This window comes from Bombina bombina, chromosome 4, assembly GCF_027579735.1.
Source record: "Bombina bombina isolate aBomBom1 chromosome 4, aBomBom1.pri, whole genome shotgun sequence".
NCBI classification, from domain to species: Eukaryota; Metazoa; Chordata; class Amphibia; order Anura; family Bombinatoridae; genus Bombina; species Bombina bombina.
Window position 1 is genome coordinate 587,438,268 of NC_069502.1, and position 12,222 is coordinate 587,450,489.

The 12,222-nt window shown below is 39.0% G+C and overlaps 1 protein-coding gene across 1 annotated transcript in view; it reads right to left on the reverse strand.

Moving 5' to 3' along the window:
- Window positions 1–12,222, reverse strand: part of FAXC (failed axon connections homolog, metaxin like GST domain containing) — a 75,885-nt gene that overhangs the window by 27,658 nt on the left and 36,005 nt on the right. The window contains exon 3 of the mRNA XM_053709104.1: window positions 2,526–2,722. Within this exon, the coding sequence (XP_053565079.1) occupies window positions 2,526–2,722 (197 nt within the window). The remainder of the gene's footprint in view (window positions 1–2,525; window positions 2,723–12,222) is intronic.

Genomic DNA, 12,222 nt, shown 5'->3' on the forward strand with positions numbered 1-12,222 from the left:
GCTTCTTCCCTGCCGACTGCAGCTATGTAGCCTGCAAGTGACCACAGCCTGTAGCCACCCCTGATGCCCAAAAGCACCAGTATTCAGGGTCCCACCCTGTGGCAGACTCCCGCTACCCAGACTAGGTAGCTCTGCCAGAGGGTCCTTCCTCTGCCTGGAACAGGCTGCTATGTAGCTCAGGAAAGTGATTCGAGCAGGAGCCCACCCAAATAACTAGACAGACTAGCATTCAGGTGAAACAGGAACAGATTTTATTTAAAACACACACTCCTTTTATACAGACAGCTCATCTTGATAAGAACAGAAGAAAATGCCACAGTTTTCCCGCCATTCCCGCCCCTCCAGACAGCCCGGCACCTCCATAGGAGCCACAGTCTCACATAATACCAATACCTAGGGGTGGCGGTTTCGGCTCTTGGTCCCCAGATGCCACAGTCTAAAAATCAGCATGATTCATTACTGGGGACCGGAGTTACAGTCCATTGAAGTTATGGGGTTAGGGGTCTCCAAAAACCCCAGTTCCCAAAGGAGCTCCCCTCTGATAATTGCCACGGCTCTTGTCCTCCCTAGGGGCTACCAAACCCCAAAAGAGCAGAGCTCTGGGGCAAAGGGCTGCTGGAGCGACCAGGGGTAAAGTTAACGGTGTCCTGCTGTCCTGTGGCTGACCGGGAGTTCCAAGAGTTTGGCCAGCCTGAGAGGAGTTAGGCGGGTGTCCGTTGTGAGGCGGCCGACCGGCAGTTCCAGGGGCCCGGCCAGCCTAGGAGGGTTTTCCTGGTCATACACCAGCTCTTCACAAAACAAGCAAACAAAAGCTTCCAGAGATTGTGGTTGCTCTGAGGAGCCGAAAATAACTGAGACACAACAGGGGTGAGGTTGTAGGGGGAGTTGGGGGTAGCCTTAGCCGTCTGGTATCCATGACAACCTGCAATAACGGAGCATAAAGCTCCATAACACAGCCCCATTGATTCCTATGGGGAAAGAAAATGTATGTTTAAACCTAACACCCTAACATAAACCCCGAGTCTAAACACCCCTAATCTGCTGCCCCTGACATCGCGACACCTACATTACACTTATTAACCCTTAATCTGCCGCCCCTAACATTGCTGCCACCTACATTATGGTTATTAACCCCTAAACCTCTGGCCTCCCACATCACTAACACTAAATAAATATATTAACCCCTAAACCTAACCCTAAGTCTAACCCTAACTTTAATATAATTAAAATAAATCTAAACAAAACTTACTATCATTACCTAACTAATTCCTATTTAAAACTAAATACTTATCTGTAAAATAAACCCTAAGCTAGCTACAATATAACTAATAGTTACATTGTAGCTATCTTAGGTTTAATTTGTATTTCACAGCTAAATTTGTATTTATTTTAACTATGTAGACTAAAAAGTAAATAGTTATTAACTATTGACTAACTATCTAGTTAAAATAAATACAAATGTACCTGTAAAATAAAACCTATTCCGAGTTACATTAACACCTAACATTACACTAAAATTAAATAAATTACATTAATTAAATACAATTAAACTAAATTACAAAAAAACAATAAACACTAAATTACACAAAATAAAAAAGAAATTATCAAATATTTAAACTAATTACACCTAATCTAATAGCCCTATCAAAATATTAGGTTTATTGCGATGTGTGTGAATAGCGGATTAGGGGTTAATACATTTATTAGCTTTATTGCAATGTGGGTGTATGGCGTATTAGGGGTTAATATATTTATTAGCTTTATTGCGATGTGGGTGAATGGCGGATTAGGGGTTAATACATTTATTAGGTTTATTGCGATGTAGTTGAATGGCGGATTAGGGGTAATATACTTTATTAGTTATTGCGGTGGTGGTTGACAGGTAGATAGATATTGTGCATGCTTTAGGTGTTAGTTAATATTTTCAGGGAGTTACGGTGCTCACATTTTCAATATAAGGCTTACTGCGCCTGCTTATGTGTGGTGAGGTGAAAATGGAGTAAAATTTCTCCATTTTCGCTGCGTTAGTCCTTGCGCTGAATATGTGATACTGATTTGCGACGCGGTTCTATGTTAGCTTATGGGAGTAAAATTAGCGGGCAACGGGTGAAATATACGCGCCGCATTTATATGTGGCGCCTTATATGTGATAGCAAAACTGGACTAAAGACCGCCGTCACCGGCTTTTGCGGGCAACGCCTCATATGTAATCTTGCCCCTAGTTCCCAATAGTGCATAGTTGCTTCTTGAACATACGATAATAAGAGAATGGAGCAAATTTGAAGAAGTAAACTGGAAAGTTGTTTAAAACTATATAAACTAAATCACAAAAGAAAAACAATTGGGTTTGATGTCTCTTTAATCTATGTACCCATTACCTTTAAGACATACACAACATAATGATTAATATAAGGCTAGCAGCAAGACCCAGCACCTTTAGTCTGGTTTTCCAATCAGCATTTACAGTAATTTCGTCAAGTGATGTAAATAATTTCACCACAAATGATTTCTTACGGTGAACTTACCAGTAAAAGTGCTCTTCAACCATTTTTGTCACTGCTCTGGAAACTGCTCTCTCATGAGGATTAAGGTTTTTGTTCAAACCAACACCAAGTTTATCTTCCAAAAAGTCAATAATGAATTCAGTACCAGACACTCTTGTGTTGTTATATTCTATCCATGGCATTTTCCCTTGAGGTGACAGTTTACCATCAAAGTAGTTCTGAATGTGGAAAGAAAAGCAACATTTGTATAAATAGATGTTATTCATACTAACATGCAGTGTTTGTGCTATTTAATGCAAGGCCCTCATTATAAGAACACAAAATACAACTTTACTAGAATAAAGGCTAGAACTGTCCAACTGGCAGAAGCAGATGCCCCAGGATATTTCTGTAATCCACCTCAGACCACAGACTACTTTCTCTTTTTTATTTATAGCTTAACACACTCATAAAAAAAGATAATTAAAGGGAAGGTAAAGTATATCTTTTTTTATAAATACATAGTTTATATCAGCAATTACGTACTGAATTGCACAATATTTACATACAAATTAATAAATCTGTCGTTTTATTAACCATTTACAAAACTACTTTCACTCTGGTGAGTATGTTTTTCGTATCTCCCTAAGTTGTGTCTAACCGAGTCTAGCTTTAAATGATTTTCATTCCCTCTAGGTATCTGAGAGAAGCACAATTTGTATACAAAGCAAGCTATTTTACAGCAAAAGCAAGCAAAATAATGAATTCATGTAAGCTGCAAAAATGTATTACTACTCATAATTAAACATTTTATATTGCAACCTCACATTATTTAATGACCCTTGTATTGAAGTACTGCAGTGGTGTGTGAAGACCTGGTAGCAGGGGTGTAACTAGACCTTCCTGGGTCAGAACCTATGGTGGGGCCTCCCATTTCAATACCGCCCTTTCGGAATATTTGCAATAAGCAGAAGCTGACCAACCAGGCACAAGAGGAGCTGTTTCTCTGTAACTGTGAATCATCCTACCCCCTTGGTTAGTCCACACCAAAGGATTTGTACTTCCTTCCTGTACAAATATGGGGGCAAACTAAATCAATACACTTTCCTTACACTGTGAACTGTTTTTGCACATAGAAGGGCCAGACATGATGACAGTGGAGCCCAACCACCATGTAGCGATGCCATACTGATTGCACGGCCAGATGGGCCCCTAGAGGTCCATTGAGACCTCTGTAGTTATGCCTCTGCCTGGTAGACTTCCATCTATTAAAATCCAGTACACATCACCAAGGTATATTTTTTACATGATTTTGTACATGCGCAGCCTTTGCTTAAAGGGACATAAAAGTGGAAAAAAGCACTTTATTATTTTATGAGTATTAACGTTATTGCAGATGCTGAAAAATACTTTGAGTTCATTTTATTCTCAATAAAATATTGATTGTAATGCTTAGCTAAGACCTTAAGTCCTTAAGACTTTTATAAAGTTTGGCCGGAATAAAGGCAGGTCCTGGTGATTTGCCTCCCTTAGCTGTATGTATGTGTGATAATACTTCATCTATAGAAATAGGTAGGTAGTTCTGAGAGTTCTTGTAGATTAACCTTAGGTGTGGTGCAGTTGTGCCAAAACTTATCTTTATTTAGAAAAAAGCACTTTATTATTACACAGTTGCTTACATATAACTATTTGCTCAACTCCTGCAAAGAGTTTAAACACATTAAATTCTGCTCCAATGAAGCAATATACTATTGGGAGAACCTGAACACAACAGGTGAGCCAATAACAAGAGGTATTTGTTTAGCCACCAATTACCAGCTAGCTCCTAGTTACTTAGATATGCTTTTCAACAAAGAATTCCAAGAAAGCAAAGTAAATCTGGTAATTGTAGTGCAATGACAATGTTGTTAAAAGTGCATGCTCTATCTGAACCAATTAATATGACATGTGGTTGATATGTGGTTGCAAAGTTTTATTAAAAATCAGCAACACAGCACAAAAAAGGTCAACAGAGATTATGGGATAGGGCCTGTGGGTAAGTGCTCCATATATATATATGAATATATTACTAGTTCTCTTTACATCAGTGTTTCTTCAATCCTGCAAAATATTCAAAACTTGGTCACTGCTTTGTTTTGAGTACATCACTGAGATTAGGGAAAAGTATATCATTCTCCTCATGAGTTGGCTAAAAAGGTAACATAACTGAAGAATGAGCTACTTTCACTACTGAATATCTCTATTGTATGTGTATAAATCACCAATAGACTTTGTAATCACAGTACATACATAGTAGTGATTAACCTCTTTTGCCCAGAAGCAGTGATTAATTCCTATTCCGCAAGTAATACCTTTTCTGACAGTAAAACTCAGAACAGTTCTTAACCCCTTTCTCCTGTCACAAAAAAACAGTTCTTAAAGGGACACTGAATCCAAATTTTTTTCTTTTGTGATTCAGACAGAGCATGAAATTTTAAGCAACTTTCTAATTTACTCCTATTATCACATTTTCTTCATTCTCTTGGTATCTTTATTTGAAATGCAAGAATGTGTTTAGATGCCGGCCCATTTTTGGTGAACAACCTGGGTTGTTCTTGCTGATTGGTGGATAAATTCATCCACCAATAAAAAAGTGCTGTCCAGTGTACTAAACCAAAAAAAACTTTGATGCCTTCTTTTTCAATTAAAGATAGCAAGAGAACAAAGAAAAATTGATAATAGGAGTCCATTAAAAATTTGCTTAAAATTGCATGCTCTATCTGAATCACAAAAGAAAAAATGTGAGTTCAGTGTCCCTTTAACTCATTTCACTGACTTAAAATGCTGGAAGGGAGAGGTAACATACTGCAATGATCGTTTTATTATTATTATTATTATTATTATTATTATTAATTGTATTATTGTTATTATTATTAGGTCTCTGCATGTGCTATACCCTAACTGGGCATAAAAAGCAGCCCTGTTAAAATTGGAGACCAGCCATATTTTCAGTTGACTATGTAGACTGCACAGGCCCCTTTTTCTCAAGGTGATTCAAAAAAAAAAAAATTATGTTAGTTTGTAATAAAAGAAAATGTCATTATTAACTCCCTTTTACAGTGAAAATGATTATCCATAGTGTGATCTGGTGAAGAAACTCTCACAGTGTGACTTGACTAGACCCTAGGACCATTCAAACTAGAGCTACTAAATGGTACATGGTCTAGGAAATTAAACTTACAAGGAAATACTCTATGACCCTAATACGTACAGTTTAGAGGAGAAAAGAGGTGATACAACTGTATCACTTAACCAACAGCAGCATCACCCCTTTAAATTGTAGCTGGCCATCCTGGTATTCTGGTAGGCCAAACCAGCCCTGCACCCTAAATTATTAACTTTGATAGGAGGAATGTGCCAGCATGTTCTGGTGCTGAAAGTGTCCCTTTCAACATAAACAGATCACTCACTTGTTAGATATACAGAAAGTAGGGTATGCTGCTGAAAAAATGCATTTTATTTTAAAAATAATTTAAAAATATATTAAAAAGCTGGAATAAAATACTTTACAATATAGATATATTAGTGTAAAATTAAACCAATAAAACAAAATTTATGCTTGCCTGATAAATTATTTTATTTCGGAATAATGATGGTCCTCAGTCCTCCATAACATATGGGATATATTTCACGCCACTAGGAGGAGGTCAAGAACCCATAAAAGAGCTTAATTCCCCTCCCCCTCCCATCTTTCTCTTAGTTTAACACAGAGACTATGAAACATATAGATAGGAAAGACAAAGTAGGGTTTGTAGATGTGTCATTATAACTGTTGCCCAAAAACTGAAACAGACCATCATCATTCCGAAAGAAAATAATGTATCAGGTAAGCAGTCCTTTTTCAGCCACCATTTTGGATAATGAGTCACACTTGAGTGCCCCTGTAGCAGCCACACAGGTGAGAGAAACTGCTGGTTTAAGTAAAACACTGGTTTGAAGAAAGACTTTTCTTAAGAAAGACTCCAGTTTGTGGTCCATGGCATCTTTAAATTAAGTGCTATCCTCCATAGGGATAGTCGTGCATTTAGCAAGGGGGGAAATTAGATACATTTTCTTAAATCTGGTAGAAGGAGCAAAAGGCATGCCTAGCTTTTTCCATTCCTTGGCTATATAATCAGAGACCAAATCAGGAACCTGAAATACCTGTGGGATTTTTGGTAGAGCTTTAAAAACAAAATTTAACTGATTTACAGGTTTGTTTTCAGCAGGTAATGTAATAAATTACATATATGCTCCACTAAATCTGAAGGTATAAGTTAACATATTCAGAATTAGGAACAGGGTGCTGTTCAACAGATGACACTTCCTATCCGAACTAGACAACTTTTTATCCTCAAAGTCAAAGCTCTGCAGGAGAGCAGGAATCTGGGGCTGAGGGGAAGAATTTTGCACATTTACCTCAGGTTACGCTTACTTGATTTGGGGATAGCCACCAAACAATCTGTCACCACTTTGTACATGCTATTTTTGAAAACAGAGTAAAAGTCAGTAGTGTCCCCCTGAGTGACAAATACAGGACAAAATTCCTTATGGGAAGTGGATGGTTGCGGCTGATCTGCATGCAAAATCTGAGGCATTCAATTCTCAAAGATTTGATTGGCCTGGCATACTGGAACAGACTTAAAAAATAAACATAAATATGAGGAAAGAGGAAAATTAGTAGCTGACTCCTCTATAGTGTGAATAGTGGCATCAGTGGGGACAGAATCATTTTGTTCCATTGTAATGTATAATAAGCAGTATACAATGTCACCAGATATATACAAGACAAGAAATAGAAATAGGTAGAGAGACATCTACACTACACATATTCACCCCACAGACACCTGTAATATCGCTTAGTGTTGTTATACTACATCCCCCATGCAGGCTGAGTTACTCCAAGTGACCCCCTGGCACCCCCCGGCACCCCTCTAATGATAGGAATAGCTGTGAAGTAAGTGGGAAGCACTGGCCAAACACTCCTGAGCTGCTTTTGTGGCCTGGAATAGCTGCATAGGGGAAATAAAAGCATGGGAAGCTTAGGGGGCTAGGCTACCACCCAGAAAAAAACCATTTCCTCAGAGAAGACTTCAGTGCCATAATAAAGTACCATAATTGTGCACCAAGCATTAAAAACACATTTCCCTCATAAATAAGTGTTCCCCGGTCCTACCGGAGTGTCCTATATGGAACAGCTAACTGCACTAAGCAGTTAACTGTTTTCTTAAAGAGCCAGACCCCTATTTCCTATAAAGTGCCTTAAATGGTTCCCCATACCTGCCAGGGGGATGTGGAGGGCATCAGTTTTACCTGGCTAGATCCCTGATAAAAATATGGCAGGTAGGGAGCTGAAAAAAGAAAAAATTGTGTCATGAGTAGAGCAGGCTAAGTCCCCTGGCTAAGATGTATCTGTGTCAGAGAACCTAGAAATAGCCTCTGGGCTGTGTGTTTGTGATTTGGTAAGTCAATTTACTTAAAGGGACATTAAACACTAAATACATGCTAGATAGAATGATGCATTCAAAGAAAAGATTAGTCCATGACTAACATGTAGATGTATTTTTTAAAGTTTCATTAGTTGTTTAAAAAGTGACAAAATAAGTGTAAAGTTTTAGTGTCTATAAAACACTGGGAGCTGCCATGTTGTAACCTGTGTTACCTTCTCTGCTGTGGCCAATTAGGGACAGTTATACATAGGTCATTAGAGTGTGCAGCTAATGGTTGTGCCGGATTTAACAATGTTCTGCACTTCCATTTCTAACAGGAACTGAAAAACTCACAATTTTAGAATGGAATTACAGGCAAATAGGAAAAAATAAATAATGAAAGTATATTGCAGAGTTGTTTTATATATACAATTTATAATTTTATATTACCATCTCAAAGTGTTTAATGTCCCTTTAAGTAGCACCTCTCCACCTAGGGTTGCCAACCAGCCGGTAATAGCCAATTAGGAGCCAGTGTCAGCATTAGTAAAATACCAGCAATGCAAAAGCCGGTTTTATTTTGCAGCAGCAGCTGTCATATTACAGATAGGCTACAATCCATTTTCTATAGTTACCTGTGTTTCCAGCAGATGGTGCCTAAAAAAAACATGTTACCACAGTAACTGTTTCTTAGGTAAGCAAGCTTCCCTTCGCCTTGTTATGACGCGCTTTAGTCACTTCAAGAGGCGTGGCCTAGGGCGCGCGGGAGATTCGCAACACAGAAAGACTAGTTGCGACTAGTACTGGGATGTGGGAGCCGTGTATGCCAGTGCAGGAGAAGCTGCCTTGTCGAATTGCGAGCTGCTTTCTTCAACTTGGATTTCTGGACAAAGGTGGCGAAAGTGACAGCATCCCTGAGGTAGCTGTTAGGGATCAAAATGCTGCTGTCATTTAATCTAAGTCTAGTGAGCCACAGAAAGGCCCAAACACTGGCGGCTCCTTCATTTATTTTATCCTTTGCGCAAATCCCTTAGCTTGCCTAGGAATTTGTGTGTTTCTGATTTACCATTTCTTTTCTATTGAACACATCGCTGAACATACATGCTTTATGTGTATACGTCAGGTGTATTCCACTGAATGCACTACACAGCCCATGAGCATAGATTCTGCTATATAGAGAATAACACACAAAAGCGTGGAATCCCTTTTTTTTTTTTTACAGATTACAGTTACAGAACTGTTTGCTTTAAGTGAATGTAAACTTAAGACTAGTACCCCATGGCATTGGATAGACCTTTTTAAAATTAGCCAATTTTTTATATGTATGTAATCTGTCCATTTTTTTCCTTTTTACCGCTGCAACGATAAGTGCAGCTCTCCTGTCCACCATTTTGTCTAATTGACAGATGACGATTCGTAAAAGAACTAATCCTTGTTTCCCCCCGGGCCATGACATTTATGCAAATGGGCTGAACACCCCAGGGGGAAAACAAGGATTAGTTATTTTACGAATTGTCATCTGTCAATCAGACAATATGACGGGCGGGAGTGCTGAGCTTATCCTCGCAGCAGTAAAAAGTTAGAAATTGGACAAAATACATACATATAAAATATTTGATGAATTAAACCCTGGCTAATTTTTAAAAGTCTATCCAATGCCGTGGGGCACTAGTCTTAAATTTACATTCACTTTAAACTGTTCTCCAAGGGAACATGATAAAAGGGAAACTACGGTTTTAAAAAAGGGTTACACGCTTTTGTGGGTTAATCTCTATATATCAGAATCTATGCTCATGGGCTGTGTAGCTTATATTTTAATAATAATATCCCTTTATAGGAAGAATTTGCAGAAATGCATTATAGATCAACTTATCTCATACTTTTTCATACAGCAATATCTGGCAGAATAATATGAAAGCTTCAGAGTAATGCTACAGCCGTTAGAACACTTGCATAGCACAACAGGTGGAAAATTTTGCAGCATTGAGTGAATCTGCTTCTTTTTGGCTCCACCCCTTTGTGGCTCCGCCCTCACCCATGGACTGTATTTTTGTAAGAAAAAGGTGGCAATCCTACCTTCATCGGCTTACCAATCATGTCAAACCCTTGTTAAGACAGCTGCAGTAGTATCCAGTAGAGAGTCCATCCAGTGCAGGTATGGGTACCGCAGAGGATGTCTGTATTAAATACCTGTATCTCACGGCGGAGGCTAAGAACAAGTCCCTGCAACGCCTGAGGATAGTCATAACTGAAGTCCCATATGAAAATACTGCGCCATAACAGGGTATTCATATGTCCCTGTATCATTCAGCTGCTGTAAGGTTTCTCTTCTGTCTTATTAGTGAATGATAATTCCGAGGGATTATGGGTCTCACATTGGTCCGAGGTCCTAACCCCTTAATGACCAACGTCGTACAGGGTATGTAATACAAAACCTGGATGTTAACGACCAATGACGTACCCTGTACATCGTCAGGGGTTTCAAGCGGTGGAAGCGATCCTGATCAGCTTTCAAGGTATTGCTGTCATGCCTCGATATTGAGGCATCACTGCAATACTTTTTTTGCAAACTGATGCAGAGAGAGCCTCTCTGTGGCCCTTTCTGCATCAACCAGTGATGGTTGCCGATCGTTGATGGGTGGGAGCTATTGATGGGCTGCCCATCCCTGGCAAACTTCCGGCCAGCAGTAGAAATTTACTCCAGTGTGCGCGCAGGATCACGCGCGGGGGGTGGGGGCGCGATCTGCCATTTGAACTTGGTGCGAGAGGGTGGTGGGAGGAGAGGGTAAGAGGGAGGGGGAAATAATGTTGGGAAAGGATCTGGGAGGGAGGGGGGTATGGTATTGAGGGGGGGGGCAGCTACCCTACAGAAAAAGTGGGAATATTAGCAATAATTGAAATAAAAAAAAGCTAAATTATATTGCAAAGTGGGCCCTGGCAGACAGCTGACAGTACCCAAAATGGTGGCAAATAGTTAGTGGGTGGAGGGTTAGAGAGCTGTTTGGGTGGGCTCAGGGAGGTTGGGTGGTAAGGGGAGATCCTACACTGCAGAAAATGTATAATTTAAAAAAAACTTTTTATTTTTATACCGGCAGACTTTCTGCCAGTACTAAAGATGGCGGTGACAATAGTGAGGTGGGGGAGGGAAGAGAGCTGTTTGAGAGTGGTCAGGGAGGGATCAAGGGGTGGGATGTGTCAGGTGGGATGCTGATCTCTACACTAAAGTTAAATTTAACCCTTCAAGCTCCCTACAAGCTACCTATTTAACCCCTTCACTGCTGGGCATAATATACGTGTGGTGCGCAGCGGCATTTAGCGGCCTTCTAATTACCAAAAAGCAATGCCAAAGTCATATATGTCTGCTATTTCTGAACAAAGGGGATCACAGAGAAGCATTTACAACCATTTGTGCCATAATTGCACAAGCTGTTTGTAAATAATTTCAGTGAGAAACCTAAAGTTTGTGAAAAAGTGAACAATTTTTTTTTATTTGATCGCATTTGGCAGTGAAATGGTGGCATGAAATATACCAAAATGGGCCTAGATCAATACTTTTGGTTGTCTACTAAAAAAAAGAATATATACATGTGAAGGGTTATTCAGGGATTCCTGACAGATATCAGTGTTACAATGTAACTATCGCTAATTTTGATTTAAAAAAATGGTTTGGAAATAGCAAAGTGTTACTTGTATTTATTGTCCTATAACTTGCAAAAAAAGCAAAGAGCATGTAAACATAGGGTATTTCTAAACTCAGGACAAAATTTAGAAACTATTTAGCATGGGTGTTTTTTGTTGGCTGTAGACATGTAACAGAATTTTGGGGTCAAAGTTAGAAAAAGTGTGTTGTTGTTTTTTCAATTTTTTTGTCATATTTTATAAAAACTTTTATAGTAAATTATAAGATATGATGAAAATAATGGTATCTTTAGAAAGTCCATTTAATGGCGAGAAAAACTGTATATAATATGTGTGGGTACAGTAAATGAGTAAGAGGGGAAAAAATAGCCCTGGTCCTTAAGGGTAAGAAAATTGAAAAATGGTCTGGTCCTTAAAGGGATAGTCTACACCAGAATTTTTATTGTTTTAAAAGATAGATAATCCCTTTATTACCCATTCCCCAGTTTTACATAACCGCAACACAGTTATATTTATATACTTTTAACCTCTGTGATTATCTTGTATCTAAGCCTCTGCAAACTGCCCCTTTATTTCAGTTCTTTTGACAGACTGTTTAGCCAATCAGTGCCTGCTCCCAGATAACTTCACGTGCACGAGGACAGTGTTATCTA